Source organism: Miniopterus natalensis, chromosome 12 (assembly GCF_054644295.1).
Source record: "Miniopterus natalensis isolate mMinNat1 chromosome 12, mMinNat1.hap1, whole genome shotgun sequence".
Classification (NCBI taxonomy): Eukaryota; Metazoa; Chordata; class Mammalia; order Chiroptera; family Miniopteridae; genus Miniopterus; species Miniopterus natalensis.
The window spans coordinates 66,729,195-66,747,734 of record NC_142092.1 but is presented as its reverse complement, the minus strand read 5'-3'; the positions used below and the strand labels follow the sequence as shown (position 1 = coordinate 66,747,734).

At 53.6% G+C, this 18,540-nt stretch overlaps 2 protein-coding genes across 2 annotated transcripts in view; one reads left to right on the top strand and one right to left on the bottom strand.

The window, feature by feature from the left end:
- The window catches only part of PSMB7 (proteasome 20S subunit beta 7), a 55,224-nt gene extending 50,686 nt beyond the window's left edge, over positions 1-4,538 (top strand). The window contains exons 7-8 of the mRNA XM_016210957.2: positions 1,304-1,455; positions 4,303-4,538. Of these exons, the coding sequence (XP_016066443.1) occupies positions 1,304-1,455; positions 4,303-4,414 (264 nt within the window). The 3' untranslated portion in view covers positions 4,415-4,538. The remainder of the gene's footprint in view (positions 1-1,303; positions 1,456-4,302) is intronic.
- Positions 4,539-5,849: 1,311 nt separating this feature from the next.
- NEK6 (NIMA related kinase 6) overlaps positions 5,850-18,540 on the bottom strand; it is a 33,982-nt gene continuing 21,291 nt past the window's right edge. Inside the window, exons 7-9 of the mRNA XM_016210956.2 lie at positions 15,999-16,093; positions 9,712-9,825; positions 5,850-7,044 (exon numbers count right to left, since the gene is read on the bottom strand). Of these exons, the coding sequence (XP_016066442.1) occupies positions 6,934-7,044; positions 9,712-9,825; positions 15,999-16,093 (320 nt within the window). The 3' untranslated portion in view covers positions 5,850-6,933. The remainder of the gene's footprint in view (positions 7,045-9,711; positions 9,826-15,998; positions 16,094-18,540) is intronic.

The following is an 18,540-nucleotide window of genomic DNA, read 5'->3' as shown; positions in this document are numbered from 1 at the left end:
CTCACAACTTGAAGTCAGAGAATCTGTCCATTGATAGTCTCAGGTTGGAATTTGGGGCGGGGAGTTGTATTTTTCAAAGGATGTTACTGGGATGAGCTCTTTAGTTTAGTTTGTGTGTTTATGGACTCATGCCCTGGTGGGTTGGTAAGGGGCTGCACCACAAGTTAGAGCCCCTTCTTTGGGAGATTGGTTCGTTTCTGTTTGTTCCATAAAGAGCTTGAACTTGGTGTTCCCCAGGTCCTACCTTGCTTTCTCCACTGCCCACCTTCTGTTTCACTGCCCTATTTTTGAGTGCCTGGTGTGCAGCCTGTCCGTCAGCCCTCTCTGAAGCTGTGCTGACCTAACCAGTGTTCCCACCGCTCCTTCCCAGTTATCTGCTGGCCCTTATCACACTGCATTGTAGTTCCTTGGGTCTGATGCCCCAACTGGACTCCAAGTGCCTACAGGCAGGGACCTTCATCCATCTCTGCAGTGTTAGCTCCTAGCACAGGCCTAGCATATTGTAGGCCTTCTTGGATAAGAAATGAATCAATCTACTTTTTACCAGTAACTGTTGGGGCCTTAGACTTGCTTCTTAAAGGAGCAGTAGAAGAAAGTGATTCAAAAAAATAAATCACTTCAGTGAACATGTAGGCTCGTTAGTGGGGGAGGTGATAGATTCTCGGGCAAGTCTCACACTTGACTCTGCTGCCATAGCTGTTTGTGTTTTCATGTTATTTTCCCAGAATTGTTTGTGTTTTCATGTTATTTTCCCCTATGATACTGACTTCATTATATTATGAGGAATCAGGTTCCAACTATTGTTGGATATTTTCAGTCAGGGGTTAGCAAACTACAGCCCATGGGCCAAATCTGGTCCACTGCCTGTGTTTGTTAATAAAGTTTTATAGGCACATAGCCACATGCATTTGTTTACATATTATCTATGGCTGTTTTGTGCTATCATGGCTGAGTTGAATAGTTATGACAGAGACTGTATGTTCACAAAGCCTAAAAATATTTACCACCTGGCCTCCTTTACAAGGATAGGTTTACTGACCTCCTGATAGCGCACTCTGTGCTATCAGCCCGGAGTCCTCAGTTATGTGGTGATTGTCTGACCTGGAGCAGTGTGTTGAAGAGGGGGGCTGTGCACAAAGGGTTGGAAAGGCCTGTGTCCCACATGTGCCAGATGAGGAACCTTTGGCAGATTGTTGAGGTACTTTGTGACTTTCTCTTCACCTGTAAAACGGGCATTGGAAACAGCGCCTACTTCACAGTCATTGTGCGCACTGCTGGACATCGTTTCTACTCTCTTTCTTAGGAGGAGGAAGCCAAGAAGCTGGTGAGTGAGGCCATTGCAGCTGGCATCTTCAATGACTTGGGGTCTGGAAGTAACATTGACCTCTGTGTCATCAGCAAGAACAAGCTGGATTTTCTCCGCCCGTACTCAGTGCCCAATAAGAAGGGAACCAGGTGAGTGAAGGAAGTGCCTTTCTTCCCCTGTCCCCTGGCTTCCATGGCCACCCGTGACCTCTCCCTGGCATCTGGACAGTCTTCTTGATTCTTACCCACTTTAAGTAAATCCAGGATCCCCAAACCAGCCTCACGCAACAGCCCTTTGAGTCATTATTTGCTTCCCGATTCTGGGCTGTTGTCAGGTGTAGAAAAGTGATTTAATTTGTAGAATGTTGATGGGAGAGGTGGAGTGAGGCCCACGAAAGAGTCCTAGGCAGGGGGTTGGGGGCAGAGGTTTGAATTACCTGCTCTCCTTTCTCTAATCTCATAAAGAACCTTCTGAATTTTGTATGCAATTCTGTGAGAAGGTGGATTTTTCAGGGCAACTGGCCTCAGCTTTTTCTGAGTGGTGCAAGAGTCCTCAGCAGTTATAAACCACTGGTTACGAGTCTCTGAAAGCCAGCCTTGGGAGCTATCGGTGTTCTCGACTCTCAGGGGAGCTGTGCCAGTTAGCCCATGGCATGTGCTGAGCTGCACTGTGTCTCAGTGGTGCAGCCCTTGCTTAGAGCGGGGGACTTGTTGATTTGCTGAGCAGAACTGCACGGTTTCCAGCCCTGGTGGCTGGTGTGTGCAGGTAAGCCGCTCATTTGCAGTCCCGAATGGTTGTCCAGCTGCTTGACCATCCGGTGGCTCCTGACCTCTTCCTGGAGCCTGAGCAGCTCAAGGTGTGTGTGGCTCCCTGAGCTCGGCTTCCAGCTGCATCCGAGGGTAGCCAGCACATCACCTCTGGAATGCTTGGTTAATTCCCCAGCATACACTCCAAACTCAGATCAGGAGTAATTTACAAGGAAAGAATAGAACTTCGAGAGCCAGCAGGTACTCATCGCAGTGTATGTTCAGCATTGCAGAAACTCTGTGTTCCTGACAGGGTCACACAGCACAGAGTTCTGGTCAGGGGATGGGGAAATGCCATTACCTGGCGTGGTGACTTTGGGCAAGTCAGTCTCCCTGTCTTTGAAATGGTGGAGCTAGTCTAGGTGCTCTCTAGTGACCCTGCACAGTCCTGGGGTCTTTAGCAGGAGGGAAGTGACCTCTCAGGCCTGGGGCTGTTGGGGAAGCTTTGCTGAGCACTCTGAAGTGGGAGCAAGTACCCCTGTGGGACCTACTCCCTGCTATTTGCAAGATGAACCACCTGAGCAAGTCCTTGGTAAAGAATTCGGGAAGGAGGTGGTTACTCCATCCAGACTTAACAGTGTGCTGGGTGAGGGTTCTGGAAGCCACCTGTGAGCCATTGAAAAGTGGTGCTTGTGGCGGACAGGAACCTGTGCTCAGCACAGGAGTCCTTGTCCAGGGGGACGTGTGGCAGCGGGCACATCTTACTCCTTGGGACGCAGGCCACATTTGTAAAGGAGACTGTAAACTCAAGTACAAAAAGCACAAACCCTTGGTTGGTTGTGAACATCCAGTGAATGGTGTAAAAGGGGTTGGGCATGTTGTGGCAGGTGCCGGTAACCTACCTTCTGGGCCAAGCTGCTCTGGTTTTGGTGCCCAGGCACTGCATCAGATGCCAGGTGGCAGCGGACACTGCAGCAACAGTGCCCACTGTGGAACCTTACTGTCTTGTCTGCCAGTGGCTGACTGATGGGGGTACTGCCTGGGTAAGGGGAACCTCTCCAGACTGGACAGCCAGGACCAGGCAGAACATTAGGCCTAGGCAGGCATCCTGTGCCTAATCCCAGTGTAGATCTGGCCCTGCACATGCGCGTTGGCTCCTCTGCTCTCAGCCCTCCACAGCCCTGTTTTGCAGTCCATTGTTGATTAAGGTAGAAGCCCTCCCTGCATGCTGCTGGGACCTGGAACAGAAACCCAGGATGCTGAGGCTTCCCCCAGATGCTGCAGTTCAGATACACGGGGGTGGGGTGGGGGTGGGGGATGGGGGGTGTAGCAGAAATAAAGGCCAGTTCTTTGCTGCGCAAGTTCTTTAATTTATACAGAGCTCAGTCACATTGCCCTCTTTTCTGCTTCCTGCTCTCTGAGCACAAGTGTCCATTTGAGAGGATGGATTTTTGAGGAGCACATGGTAACGGCACAGCCAGTAGCGTTCTGTTAGTCCCTGCCAGGCTGACAGGAATAATGTCCCAGCCAGGGACAGACCAGAGGAGCAGTTGGATTTGTGCTGCTGTTTGACAATAATGTAATTTCCAGCCCCAGCATGAGAACCAGCAGTTCAGATATGTATCCTACAGACCGCTTTGTGCTCAGAGAAACCTGTCAGATTCATTCCAAGAAAGTGCTGGGTGTGTCCTAATGGTGACCCACCATGTTCCTGCAGGGGACAGTTAACTCTCCTTTCTTGAGTCTTGAGAGTGTGGTCTCAAATGACAAGCCGAGTCTGGCTGTGGGTCATTTTAGTATTGTTTATGCTTCAAAATGTTTTTTAAGTGTTAAGGAAGCAGGCTAGTCTTGTTGCTACACAAGAGAAGGGTGGTGGCAGCTTAATGGAAGGATTCACTTCCTGCTGGTTACTGAGGTGCTTTCAGGAGGTTGAAGCTTGTAGGCAAATGACCAGATGCTTTCCAGCATCTTTTGGGAATGGTGAGGTGGGCGAGGAAACCTGAGTGCCCACTAAGTGCCCAGTGCTTTGTCTGATCTTTTAGTGTACATTCTATATACTAGGTGTCTCGCTCTATAGCCCTTAAGAGTTGCAGAAAGCGAGCCTGGGGGCAGTTGAGTCCCTCCAGGGTCACAGAGCTGGGAGTCAGGAGAGCCGGGATTCCAGTATAGGCCTCTGTCTTGCCTGAGTACTTGACTCTCTCTCTCTCTCTAGCTCTCCAATCGTAGCTCCTGGCTGTTTTTTCTCACTAGGTTTGGCCGGTACAGGTGTGAGAAAGGGACCACTGCAGTCCTCACTGAAAAGGTCACTCCCCTGGAAATCGAGGTGCTGGAAGAAACGGTCCAAACAATGGACACTTCCTGAACGGTGTCAATGGATGGCTGGTTACTGCTCTAGAAGACGGGGGGCAATGGAGGCTCCCCTGTAAGACATTCATTCGGCTAGCGTTTGCTGAATGAAACCCAATAAAAAATGTAAACCAAATTGAGTGGTTAGTCTGGGGGCTGTGTGGTGTTTCTTGTTTTTTTAAGGCCATTAAGGCCCATCAACCTGGCCTCCCCTCAAGACATTAATCCTTTTCCGAGTGCCAGTCTGTGTTTAGGTGGGTGTAAGGGCAACATAATCCTAAAAACAGACGAGGCTCATGTGTCGCAGGAAGCCAGATTAGGTTTCTCTGATTCTCCAGGTGAACATTTATACCCACCCCTTGTATTAACTTACCTTCTCTTGGATTAGGATGGTCCCAGGGTGTTTGCATTTTAATTTTTTTTAGGATGAGTGCAGCACAGCCTTTTCCCCAAGCAGCCAAGTAGGAAAGATATCCAGACAGGCTCAGTCCTACGTACCAAGAAAAAGCAGGCAAGTGGACAGTCTGCTCTGCTATAGCTTCAGGAAACTTGTCGAACTCCTGTCGAGCAGGTTTCACAGAAGTCAAAGGAATGCTTCAGGGATTACTGTTTGTAATAATCAGGACACGTTCATTTCACAAACACATAGGCCTGGGCAAATGGTTGAAACTGTACGCCTCCAAAGGGTCCTGGTAGGCAGAATTGTTCTCATGACATGTAGAAAGCGAGCTCATCTATGTCTGATGCTGATTCTGCCAAGGGAGACACGGGAGGGACTGAGAACTGTAAGCAGAGTATTTGTAAAACATCTGTGTGGAATCTGAAAAACTTTCAGTGGTGAGTGCTCAGTAGGAGAAGGGCCTTGAGTCCCCCAGAGCGAGCATGGCGGGGGCACGAGAGAGGCTCAGTACCATGTCTTCTGGTGTGAACCTGCTCTTGGGCCAGACTCCCCAGTGAAAACTGCCAGGAGTGGGGCAGGGAGAACAGTGGAATTATTGAGGGCAGCAACTTGGCTGATTACTGTCAGAATTGTCTGGGAGCTTGAAAAAATCCGGGGATTACTCAGAATGTCTGGGTCCTGAGTAACTGTTTTTAAAGGTGCCTCAAGGAATTGTGCTACAGTGTGAAACTGTTTTAAAGTTATCCACAAATTATACTCATTCACACAAGTAACCCCCTCTCCCCATTTTATTTCAAACATGGAGAACACGTACAAAGCAAACGTGGCATCTGAAGAAAATCTCTCAAACCCGACAGTATTAACAGTAGAACAGAGTTCACACATGGAAACCGAGCAGTGGCCCAGCCCGTCCTTGATCCCCAGGGAGGCCTGTCAGGCCAGCACACAGATGTAGGGGCGGGCGTGTGCTCTGTCTGGACGGCTGAACTGTCACCAAGTCAGTGGACGACAACTTGGACCATTTGAGGATTAACTTGAGTATAAAGACAAAATTCAAACTATTTCCTTCAGAGCTTGAGTTTTCCTTAAGTTCACATTTATAAATTAGTTTTCACAGTTAATCCTATTTGGGAAGAAGAAATAAAGGAACACATTTCTGGTTTCCTAGACATAATACGGTTGTACATTAATTCTTGATTTACATGGTCCATGGACTTGAGATTTGTGAAGGGGTGAGTGGCTGCCCGTTTTGGATCATCTACAATGTGCTGGACAACTTGCATATTTTATTTCAAATTCCGTCAGCACCCTGAGGGTATTATTAGTCCCATTTTATGGATGAGGAAACTAAGGCTCAGAGAGGCTAAGAAACTTGCCCAGGGTCATGGTGGGAAGTTGCAGAACCAGAACTTGTACAGACAACAGCCTGAAGGCATGTTTTGTATTTATAGTTTTGTGTCCCGCGTTTCCGTCCCACAGAGGAAAACACTTAACACTGATCATTGAGTGAACTGCCAGCACTCGGGCGGGTGGCGAGTGCCCGCAGAGCGGGTGTTCAGGAGGTGGCCGAGCTGACTGCAGGGAGGACGTGCCTTTCAGATGCTGTTTGTCTTCTGAATCCTCATTCATTGTTATAAACATAGATAAAAATATTAGGAAAATTTCCACTCTACTCAAAAAATTATGCCCACTTTACCCCTTTGCAAGAGTAAATGAAGCGCACAGCTTGACTGAAAAGATTCTACGCTACCAAACTCGCCGCCAGCCATTTTCAAATGCTCGCTAAGATCAGTCCTGGGTTCCGTTAGTATCAACCTTGCCCAGTCACTGGAGGAATTCCCTAAAGATTCACAGTACAGGGGCGTGTCGCTGGCTCGCTGAGCCACGCGCCCTCGTTAACCCTACTGAGATTGTCCACAACAGTTTAAAGAAAGAAGTTTTGGATTTGACCACCAGTAACGTGACCAGTGCCCCTCCCCCAGCCGCTCCGCAGTCAGCGCCTGCGGTAAAGCCGGCCCCAGGGGGACCTGCTGGAGCCTCCGGGCTGAGGTGACTGGGCTGCCGGCGGCCGCTTCGGAGAGGAGACTCGGGGCAGAGTGGCGCTGGCTCTGCCGAGGCGCCCGTCCGCGCCGCGCTCAGGTGCTTGAAGTCCACACGTGCATCTGCTTGGCAACCTGGTGCACGTACCCGATGTCGGGCCTCTGGTTGGGGTCGGGGTAGATGCACATACTGACCAGCTCTCGTAACTGCAAGGGAGAGGAGCTGGCGTTAGTCCCAGGGCGGCCTGGCCGAGGCGCCGCAGCGCCGCAGCCGCTCCCACGGCCCGCATGGCCGCCCGAGGGTGAGGGACGACGCTAAGGGGGTAGGCGATGGGTGCGTCACAGCCACTGCAGAGCCAGGGCCGGTCCAACACCTGTCCAGTCTCGAAGGCCATGCTTTGAGACCGTAGGAGTGGTTAGCCCCAAATAATTCTGAACTTTCAGCTGTCCACACAGCTAGGCAACTCTGTGCGTGTGTCTGCTGTCAGTCACGCAGATGCCCAAGCCAGAGGACAAAACTCCAGGCGAGGGCTTATTGATCATAATAAACGCATTAACATGCAGCAGGGCTGCAGTCTGCCCACCCCCTGGCCTCTCTATTGTGCTCATGAAAGACGGAGCTTTTAATTATACAGACACTGAAGGCTGCACCCGCCTTGGGCTGGGGGAGGGGCGCCTTGAGCCTCTGATCGCCTCCTTTCTGATAGCCAGAGTGCCAATTATTTTAATGGTAATTAAAATAATGACCTTAAAAAGCCTACATCTTAACTTGCATCACTGGGCTCACTGCAATTTTTTCACTTAAATACCTGCTGCTGGAAGGCCTGGCTGGCCCTGCGGGTCGGGGGCAGCAGTGGGAGAGCGCTGGTCCTAAATAAGGGGGCTCATGTGGATTCCATGGCCATGCTCAGGGGAGTCTGGGGAGGGCAGAATGGTCATGTGGAGGCCCCGGGCTGCTGTACACAATCCACGAGTCACTCCTGAGGTGTTCCGGGCTGCAAACGGGGTTCCTCCGGGTCAGGCATGGTGAGCATCCCTCTGAGCTGCGTGTCTCCTTTCTGGGACTCCACCGCTTTATAAACACTGGGAGGCCTGGGGCAGATGAGCTGAGCCTGCAGCCGGCTCGACACTCCTGGAGACCGAGGTTGCCCAGGATGAGACAATACTTTTCAGTCCTTACAGTACTCAGAGGAAGGGAGCTGTGGCAGGCCTCTGACAGGGGAAGTACCCAAGAAAACTGGATTAAAGTGAAGTTTATGTGATCTCAATCATCATTTGTGAGTAGACCATGCTATTAGCATAACGGCGTGTTTGAAAATTTTATAAGAAAAACAAGTGTCTATTTCCATTTCTAAGAGGCCAGAGAACTTAAAAAGTGAGGTGTGCTGGGGACTCCAGGGCCAAGAAGCACCTCTCGCTCCCAGACACACAGCCTAGTCTGAAGCCAATGAGCGTGGCATCAAGCTCAAAGGTTGGGTTCAAAGCCTGCCTCTGCCACTTGCAAGTTATGTAACCTTGGACAAATGACTTAATCGGGCTGTGTAGTTTCCTCATTGGTAAAATGGGATGGGGAGGATCCAACACAGTGGGTCATAAATGTGAGATGTCATTGTCATGAGGCCCAGGGCAGGGCAGGCCCAGGGAGGTCTGACTCCCCTTCACAGGCACTAGGTTGACCTTGGACAGAAATAACAATAACATCTACTAGCATTAACCTTGAACAGAAATGACAATAAAGTAGTTGACGCTTACTGAGCATTTACTCTGAGCCAGGCCCTGTGCTACGTCCAAAGGCTCCTTTTGATGATGGGGTCAATGTCAGCCTGGCACTAGACTGAGCACATCACATGCACTGACCCTGTGAGGTAGGTCCTAGGAGTATCCCCATTTTACAGATGAGAAAAGTGAGAGTAGTTCAGTGTCATGCCCAAGAACAGTGAAGGGAACACGTAAACCTATGTGCATCTGTCGATACTCTCAGCTGTGCTGGGCTGTAAACCTGTCATTTCACCCTCGCATTTTACTCATGAAGGCAAATATTAGCCCTGTTTTTAAGGTCACGGAACTGGGGAAGGTGAAGCTAACACACGGTACCTGACACAGCCCAGTGCAGACCTGTTAGAGTCCGTGTCCAGAGCCCCTGTACCCAGTGGAAATGTTGAAAATAAAAATCCAAGGTGTGTCCTAGCGAGTATTGCTCAGTGGTTAGAACGTTGCCTTATGGACTGAAGGGTCCTGGGTTTGATTCCTGATCAAGGGCACCTATCTTTTTTGCAGGCTTGATCCCCAGGTTGTGCAGGAGGCAACCAATCAATGTGTGTCTCTCACATCAATAATGTTCTCTCTCTCTCTGAAAAAAAGCAATGGAAAAAATATCAAGTGAGGATTAGAAAACCACCCAAGGTGTCACTTAGGTCTGCGACAGCAAGGACACCAGTGCGTTTGCCGCGGTTTCCTATCACTGGAGCGGAGTGGCAGCCAACGGTGGTGGTGGGGGCCAAGGCCCTGCCCCCTCCAGCCTCACGTCTTGTTCCTGTGTCTGACACTAGGCGGAGCTTTTCTCTGGAACCCGGGACCGGGACATGTGGCAGTGAGCCTCACACTCGGGCCCCAGGTTGGGGGCCGCATACCCAGAGGTGTGCCGACTACCTCCTCGTTGGCTCCTGGGTTCTGTACCAGTGGGTGGGCCACCAACCTGCTTTTGGGCCCACACTGGTGTAAAAGCTCTTCAGTAACAATAATTGACTTTTCCCTCCGAGTCACCTTCCCAGAAATCTTCCCTCCCCCACCCTGTCAATTGAACCCAAGCTCAAGCCCCCTCCCCACAAGCTGTCTGGGGCTCGCCAGGTCTGGCCCTGGCGGCAGCCGACTCACCTTCTCAGAGTAATGTTCCCCAGGGAGAGGCGGGTAGTCACACTGCTCAATCTTCTGGCAGAGGGAGAAAAGGTTCATTTTGTCTCCATAGAAGGGGCTCTGGAGAGCAGCCATCTGCAGGGGGAGGGGGTAGGAGAGAGGAATTTTCAGCCTTGAGGTCCAGTTTGGGGTGTGGTCCTTTTCTGGTCCCCACTGCAACGACTGTCCAGCAGGACATCCCCAAAAGCCTGAGGTAGCTGGGATTTGACATAAGTGGCCGTTTTAACATGGTCCTTGTTACACAAACAAATTAAATGAGACAAGGGTTTCAGTGACAAAACTTTAAAGGCAATCAGGGGACCAGCCACATGCAGGGGGCCACGTGAATACTGGGGGCCAGCCACGTGCAGGGGGCCACGTGAATACTGGGGGCCAGCCACGTGCTGGGGCCACATGAATACTAGGGCCAGCCACATGAGTGCTGTGGGCCAGCCACGTGCAGGGGGCCACGTGAATACTGGGGGCCAGCCACGTGCAGGCCCACGCCCACCTCATGCCTCGCCCCTGAGGGCAGATGGTGGTCGCGGCACATAGCAGGTGGTGGAACAGGGGCTCTGCTCCCTGGGATTGATGCCTGGGCCCACAGGTCCCCTCGGGGCATCGTCCTATATTTCTAAGAAGCGATTCCAAAAACGCCTGTGGGAGGATGTCTATTTAAGTAATAAATTTAGGGAATTACCTAAGGACAAACATTTTGGGGGGGAGGGGGAGGCATTTCATTTTTGGCTTTAATTTTGGTTGTTTTTACCAGCCCACGACAGAGCTACTGCCCGAAGGCCTGGCTACTGCTGTCTTGGAAGTGGGATGCCCAGGCATCAGGGAGGGCAGGCAGGAGGAGGAAGGTGGGGCGGCTGCGACCCTGGAGCCCTGTGCTTCCCTGAAGCTCCAGCTCTGCAGCCAGCGGCCACTCTCCTAGTCCCCGCTCTGCCCTCTCTTGGTGTGTGCTGGCTGTGCCTGACCTTTGCCCCAAACAGGAAGAGGCTCCACCTGCAGGGCTGTGAGGTTTGGGGGGCCCAGGAGGAGGCACCCACGCTGAGCCGTCAGGGCTCTGATGAGGCTGTGGCCCAGGCTGCGCCCTGAAGGCAGGCCGGCTCCTGGGGCACTGGGAAGTGGAAGAACTGTGGTAGCCCCGGCGGGGTTCTCACCCAGTCAGGGAACTACCAGGCCTCCCCGTCTGGAGGGCACCCAGACTCCTCACCCCACCATTCAGAGCACTGTTGGGGGATGTCTTCAAAGGGGGCAGGCGGGAGCCATGGGGCAGGCTCCACGAGGCAGCCCACGGTGGCCCCGCACGGAGCCCGAGGCCCATCTGCTGATTAATCCATAATGGGATTCAAGTGCTTCGTGTCACTCCACTCACTGTTGCCTGCCGCCAAAAGGCGGCCCGACGCCTCCTGCTAATGAAGTGCAGTCGGGTAATTGTGCCTGTCTGTCCGTTTGGCCCTGGTTCTCTTGGAGGAGCCAGGTTGCCAAGGCCGCTCTGTACGGATCCCGGCCGAGGGCTCCTGGGCTCCGGTGCTGACGGGGCCCTGGGATACGGAGGAACCTTCCCTGTCCTCGGGCCTGGAGGGTGGCCCAGTGCTCCTTATCTCACGGCAGGGGGCTGGCTTTGTGGGTACCCATTGGCTTATTTTCCCAAGAGCAGGGCCTGCCTCCAAAAGGGCCCAGGGGGCTTCAGAGCCCAGGCAGCATCCTTGGGTTTCCAAATGGCCATTGGGGAGGCTGCAGTGTAGCCTGGAGATTTGGGGGCTTCCTCTGACCCGGGTCCAGGAGCGTGCCTGGGCAGTAGCTGTGAGCTCAGGTGCCTGGGCCAGGCTGTGTGCTTCCAGGTGGGTGTCTGGGGCCAGCCTCACCTCTCTACCCACCAGGACCAGGGGTTTGGGCCCCCCCGAGAGGGCTGGGAACCTGCATAAACTGAGAGAAGGCTGCATAAAGTGCGTGGCCCTGGCACTTGGCAGGGAAGGTTGAGTGTGTAGAGGCCCTGCTCCTATGGCTCCGCCAGCCTGACCGGGAACCAGCATCACCACTAAGCGTACAAAATGGCATCGCATGGGTGATGCGTTTCCAATCATTAATATGAGAACCTTGGGTGCAAAGGGTTAATTGAGCAGTTTCAAAAGAACATCTGTTGCCACAGCGGAGAGCAGCTGAGGCTCCAGGGGGTCACTCAGGATGATCTGGGTGCCTTCGGAGTCATGGTGGGGGGATTAAGATGGATTTTCCTGCAAAGAGTTTCTGTTCAGGGTAGAAAGGACATTTAAATGCTGGCCCCATAACACAGGCCCTGGTTTTTAATGTGTCCGACCTGGGAGAGGAACTTGGTGACGCTTTCCGTAAGCCAGTCTGATCTGATTTGCAAAAGCCTTGCTGTTTGCGATTCCAAAAGGGGCCCAGAAATTGGCGAGGGGCAAGCCCTATACCTGCCTGCCATTCCCTTCAGATGGTTTCTCCCTCCTTCCTGGCACCTTCCCTATACTATTCGGAAAAGCTTGAACAGGGTCAGCAGTGGGCCATGCCAGCAGAGGCCAAGAGAGCTCCTGTGAGCAGTGGCTTCTCCATCCCAAATGCAGATTCTGGCGGGAGCAGCGAACCTCCTCCAGCTGCCGGCCACGGGCCATCCACCCAGATTAGGGCACTGGGCTGTGAAGGAACCTCTGGGGCTGCGTGGGATGCTGGAATCAGACGGATGACTGTGGATGGCGAGATCTCCCTGTACCGGTGACGCCCTTCCTCTGATTGAGAAGAGGAATTGCTCTTTGGGGCTGATGCTGGTTACCTCGTTAGCACTGCCAAAGCCATGGCTCCCAGGGCTGTTTCTCAAATGCAGAACTTTCTCTGCCTGGCATTACTGGGACACACAGCCAGGGAGATGGGAGAGTGCAGGCACTGGCACCCACTGGGGGGGAGTACTCAGAGGAACTGGTGTGTGATCAGAGATGTCAGACGGACAAGGGGAATCTGACTGCAGAGAGGACAGCGATTGTCTGTGACTCCCACCCTGTCAGGGACTCAGACACCCCTCTCGTCACCCAGCATCTGCCCAGCACGTCCCAGAGTCTGAACCCAGAGGCCCATCACCAAGCAGTCTGCAGCCCTGCTCCCCCATGAGGTGAGGGCATCCAGACCATTCTCTGGCTCAGGCCAGAATTCCAGAGCAGGATTCCCAGCAAGTGCAATTGATTCCTGGTCTTTTCCTGGCCTGCTTTCTAGCCAGGCTGCAGTCCCACACAGGCTCCTGGGGGCAGCTGTGAGGTCCCCCTAGCTGAGGATCCTGGAGCTGGCACTGAATGAGCCAATTCCTTCAGCTCCCATGTAGATAAATAAATTCTGCAGAGCCGGGCAGCCTGCTGGGCGCCTCCATGGGGCGTGCTGGGTAATGAAAATAAAGCATCAGGCCTTCCAACACAGCCGGCGGAACTCGGGCATCTCTGCTGGGAGCTCCCGGGGCAGAGGAGGGGCCGCTGAAGTCACTTGGGCCTCCTCACAACCTGGCTTTGCCCTCCCAGGGGCTCTGGGCAGAGACTCCGTGTCTCCTTCTCCACCAAGGCCATGCCTACCCCGCTGGCTGGGGAGAAGGAACAGGCCAGGCTCCTGTCTACAGAACAAGCTTTAACAGGCAGCCTGGGGTCCAGGGCCCCACTTGGCTGCTTCCTTGCTGTGTGACACCAGGAAGGCTCTCCACCTCTCTGAGCCTCAGTTTCCTCCCTCAGAGCGAGGCTGGGACCGGGCTGCTGCAATTCTTGTGATTCATTCCGGTGTCCAGGGCAGTGTCACTCCAGCTGCTGAGCTGTGTGGCATCTCCTATGCTGACCTCTTCAAGACAGATCCCACCTGGCACACACCCCTGAGGGCACGGGCCAGGTGTAGTGCCTTGTGGTGGGTGGCTCCTCACTGCACTAGCCATGGTCAACATCAGCATCTTAGGTGACCTCAGGAGGTCCTCGGTGAACATCCCGTTGCCCAGGTAAAATGGGGTGTGGTGGGCTGAACAATGGCCCCTAAAGAGGTCCTTGTCCCAATCCTTGGAGCTTGTGAATGTGTTACCTTACATGGCAAAAGGGATTTGGCGGGTGTGATTAAATTAAGACTTCCAGGTGATCCAGGTGGGCCCTAAATGTAACCGTAAGTGTCCTTATAAGAGAAAGGCAGAGAGATTTGCCTACAGAAGAGGAGGAGGTGTGCCGAGGGAGTGATGGGGTCACGAGCCCAGGAACGTAGGCGGCAGAAGGAACCAGCCCTGATGACGCTTGTCTTTAATCCAGTGAAACTGACTTTGGACCTCTGGCCTCCAGAACGGTAAGAGAATAATTTTATGTTGCGTGAAGCCATCAACTTTGTTGTGAGTGGTTACGGAAGCCACAGAAAACCAAGGGCTTTGTTTCTTCCTGTCCCCACTGGGGCTCAGGGAAGGGCAGGCCTATCCCTATCAGGGACAGGTCTTCCCTGGCTCTGTGCCCAAGTGTGCTCTTTGGGGGCCACACCAAATCCTTAGATGTGGTCTGGAGTGGGTGGGGGAGCCTCTGTCACAGCTCTTCAGGCTGGTACCCCAGGAACACACCAAAGGCTGTGTGGCGGGAGCTTCAGTCGTGTCTGTGGGATGTTTCCTTCCAATTACCAAACCCCAGGCTCAGATGCGTCTCCCTCTCTTGTCTGCTGGGAAAACATTCGCCTCCACTTCCCGGCAGGGCTAGGGGAGAGGGGAGAGGGGAGAGGGGAGAGGGGTGGGAGCCCAGGGCAGAGCCCCTCGCCAACTGTTACCCCTGGAGGGGCTGGCCATGCCCGGCCACATCAGCCATGAAAGTCCCCTTCTGTGGGAGGCCCAGGGCCATTAGGTTGAGATCAGCCCTGCTGTCCCTGAGGATGTCAGTGCCCACAGGACCCACTGATTGATTTCATCGATTTCCCACTGCCGATATGTCCCTCCCAGGCTGCAAGCCGCGTGGTCCCACACACTGCCAACAAATAAATCACCCCGGCGAACCAGAGCTTCTGCGCGGGAGCCACTAACATGGAAGCTGCCTCGTTAGACATGCGTTCAGGTGCCCAAGACAAGGACCCGGAGGGCTGCCTGGCCCAGAGGCCGGGAGGCGAGCACTGCGGACCGGCTCAGACGCATCTGCCGCTAGGAGCTGAGACGCAGGCTCGGGCAGGGAGCAGGCCGGATCTCGCGTGGAAGGCGTGGTACAGGCACAGGGGGCCCGCTGCCTCCTCCCCACCGGCCCCGGGGACATGGGCACTTGTCCCACACTAGTCAGCCTGTGTGCCTGTTGGTTTATGTTTGAAGACCCTCACGGTTCACAGAGGCAGGGTGCAGCTTACGGAAATCCCAAATGCGGAATGGAAAATAAGGACACACCATCTGGACCAGGGACAATAACCACATGGGCAGGAGGACAGGGCTGAGTCCATGGGGACGGGAGCCGAGCTGCACTTGGGCTTCCTGCTGGCCAAAGTCTAGGTCCACATCAGGATGCTGCATCTCTCACCCAAATTAACATGCTTATCTGAGCTGCACACACACACACGCACACATGCACAGGCGCGCACACTAATTCAAAACAGCACCCCCTGGCCGCCTGCTAAGCAAAGGGCATTTGCTTGGTCCTGGGAGACACAGGGCAGCAGCCCCTCCCCCTCAGGATGACACCGGGCAGATGATGCCCACTTAGAGGTGGTTGGAATCCCCTGTTCAGACCCTGGCTGGGGCATGGGTGGGTGGGCAGGATTGTTGATGGTGGAGCACTGAGCCCAGGGACAGCCAGGTCAGCACGTGACCTGGGCTTGGCTTTGTCACTGGCCTCGGCAGCCCCCGTGCCCACAGTGTTCACCAGAAGAAGTAACTGGACTTGGAGGGGCAGCTGGAGAGAATTTCAGCATGAGGTGGTCCAGGGCCTGGGTAGTGTGGACACCAGCTAGAGATACTAGAGGCTCAGGTCTCCCTCCCTCCCTCTGGAAGAGCTTCGTGGCTGAAAATGGCTTGTGCTCCCCTGAGCCCCAGTCATCTGAGGCCCAAGGGTGGCTGGCTAAAATGGGTGGGGCATCTATTTGCTCACGGTGTCTCACGTCTGAGCTTACTGAGACTCAGAAATGTCCTGTCCCTCCTTCCAGGATGGCACCAGATCTGGGAATGGACCCAGATGCCACAGGCGGATATCGCCCATCCCTGGGTTCCCACACTGAGCTGGTGGGGTGCCCCCAGCCTGGCTGGATGCCCACCATGAAAACCCTACCAAGTGCCCTGAGCTCACCTCATACAGCAAACAGCCCAGAGACCAGATGTCGGACTTGAAGTTGTAGCCGTTCTCATGGATCCTCTCTGGTGACATGTAGTATGGCGTCCCCACTGAAACACAGCAAGGGAGTGGGTGCTTATTCTCTGTGCAGGGGCAGGGCACGCGAGCACAAGGGAGGGAAGGGCATGGGGCTGGCGAGAGACCCAGGCTCAGTCTCACAGGGACCCTGGGCAGCTCCTTTCCCTCTCCTCCTGTCCCCTCTTTCAAATGAGAGGGCTGGGCCAGATCGAAGGTTCCTGTGCTAGCAGGGTACTAAAAGCCCCTGGGGACAGGAACCTACCCAGACCTGAGAATCAATCTGGGGACTGGGCATCTGGGATTGGTGTTTCTGCCAACTGCCCGGGGAAGTGGGATGCAGCAGCCAAGCTCTGGGTAGCAACTGACCAACCACCACTGTTAACATTGACCAAGCATGTCATGTGTTAGCTCATTTCTGTTTCTAACAGTGCCATGAGGAGGCATCCTCATTTTACAGAAGGACTGGCCAGAGTCTGTGTAGGAAGCTGAAGTCCAGCAAGGCGGAGGCTAGCTGAGCCTGAGATGTGGCTGACCATTCTGGGAAGAAGAGACGTCTGGCACCACGGAAATGCACGGGACTCTGGGAGGACAGGCCTGTCCCTGAGCTGGACTTGGAAAGCACAGGCCCCCGAAACAGGGGTCCATCACGGCTTCAGGGTTTCATGGGCCAGACATGTTTCAGGGCAATTAAGTTTTGCCAAGTAAAGGTGCTGAAAAAATGCAAAACCCCAACTACCATTCAGTGTCACCATTATTTTAAAAAGAAAAGACACTTTCACTCTAGAAAACTCATCTCAAAATCAGGGAGCGTTTTTTACCATGGAAAATGTTTAGCTGTTTGAAAGCTTTATTTTGTTTTTCTCACCTCACTGGAGATGTATGAGAGCATCTGTCGCATGGACGTGTAGAGGCTGTGAGGTGTTGGAAGCCCAGGTTCAGGTTTCCCCGGGGGTGTGACCTTGTTTACGGAGGTGTTCCCTGCGCCCTGCCCGGGGCCAGGTCACAGGTCACAATGGGCACCTAGTAAGCGTCTACTCACTGAGTCAATGAATCCATTTCACATTATCAGACAGCGCATGTCAGTGCTCACACTTGTTTCTTACAGCCCAGTGCACTGTTTCCTTAACCGATGGCTGCCCACGAGGGAGCCCTGACTTCTACTCTATCAGAGCACCCAGCACTTCTGATGGCAATAATCCCGCAACAAGGACAGCAGCCACCGCTGACGCACAGGGTTTGAGAACCGCGTAATCCTACGTATATTTTAGGGCTAAAGTCAGGGGCTAATTGCCATTCAGCAGAAAGAGCTGTCAGTCAACGTGCGAGTACCTGTGGGATTCTAGAAGCAAACTACAGCTTCCGGTGGCAGCGTCTTGTATATTTTGGTCATGAGGGAGCAAGAAGACAATGAACAGGCAAGTGTGAAATGGATGACTTGTCATAACCAAATCGCGGGGTGACATCCAAACAGTTCTCAGTTAACAGCGGGAACCTCAGCCCAAACTGTAAGTGATTCCAGCGCTCAGGGTGCTGTTGATGGACATGCCTAGGAGGTGAGAACCGTCTCCACACTGAAAGGCCACGTGGGGCTGACAGGATACACACAGACAGCAGGGACAGCGGGGGAAAAGAGGATCGGAGGCCCTGTCCGCAAGGAGAGACAGCAGTGCCCCGTCTGGCTGCACTGCACCCCGAAGACCCACGGCCAAGCCCCCTCCGGGCTAGGAGTGCGGGCCAGCCCTGCCGCCTCCTGCCACACTGTCTTCCCTCTGCTCATGTTAGATCTGCCTGGGCAGATCTAAAGGACCGGCACAGTGGCCAGGCCCATCTGAAAGTAAAGGCTTTGAGTACCTGGCCCCTGCTCAAGTCCCCAACACCTGCCCTCCCCCAACCCCAACCCCAGCTTGCTCTTCAACTCATCTCTGTGCCTTTGCACATGCTGTTCCCTTCGCCTCCTGGCGAGTTCCTTCACGTCCAGTTCAACTGCCCTTCCCCTGGCCAGCGAGAGTTGGCTACTCAGTGAGGACGATGGGTCTGTCTGTGTCTTGTCACCACTTTCTCCCTCTGCCGAGGCTCTGATCCCTGCCTCAGCTCTACTTGTGGTAAAAGCCTTGGGGCCGCGGGAGAGAAAGGAAAGGGAACACACCACCCCTTCTGCCTACTTGCCACCCGTCCACCTCCTCACTGCTCTTTCTGCTTTTACCCCGTTTTCCACTGGTTTAAGGCATGAAGGCAAACACTCAGATGTAATTTGGACTTTCTTCTAAGATGCCAGTGCTGCAGTTGCCATTGATCCAGACATCCATCAGTCTGTCCATCCATCATCCATCTGCTCATCTATCCATCCATTCAACAGCCCATCTGTCCATCCATCCGTAATTGTCCATCCATCCATCTCTACCCAATGTTAACTGAGCTCTGATGTTGTGCTGGGCCCATTGGGAGGTAGTGAGTTGCCTGTCCAAGGAAGTGTCTGGAA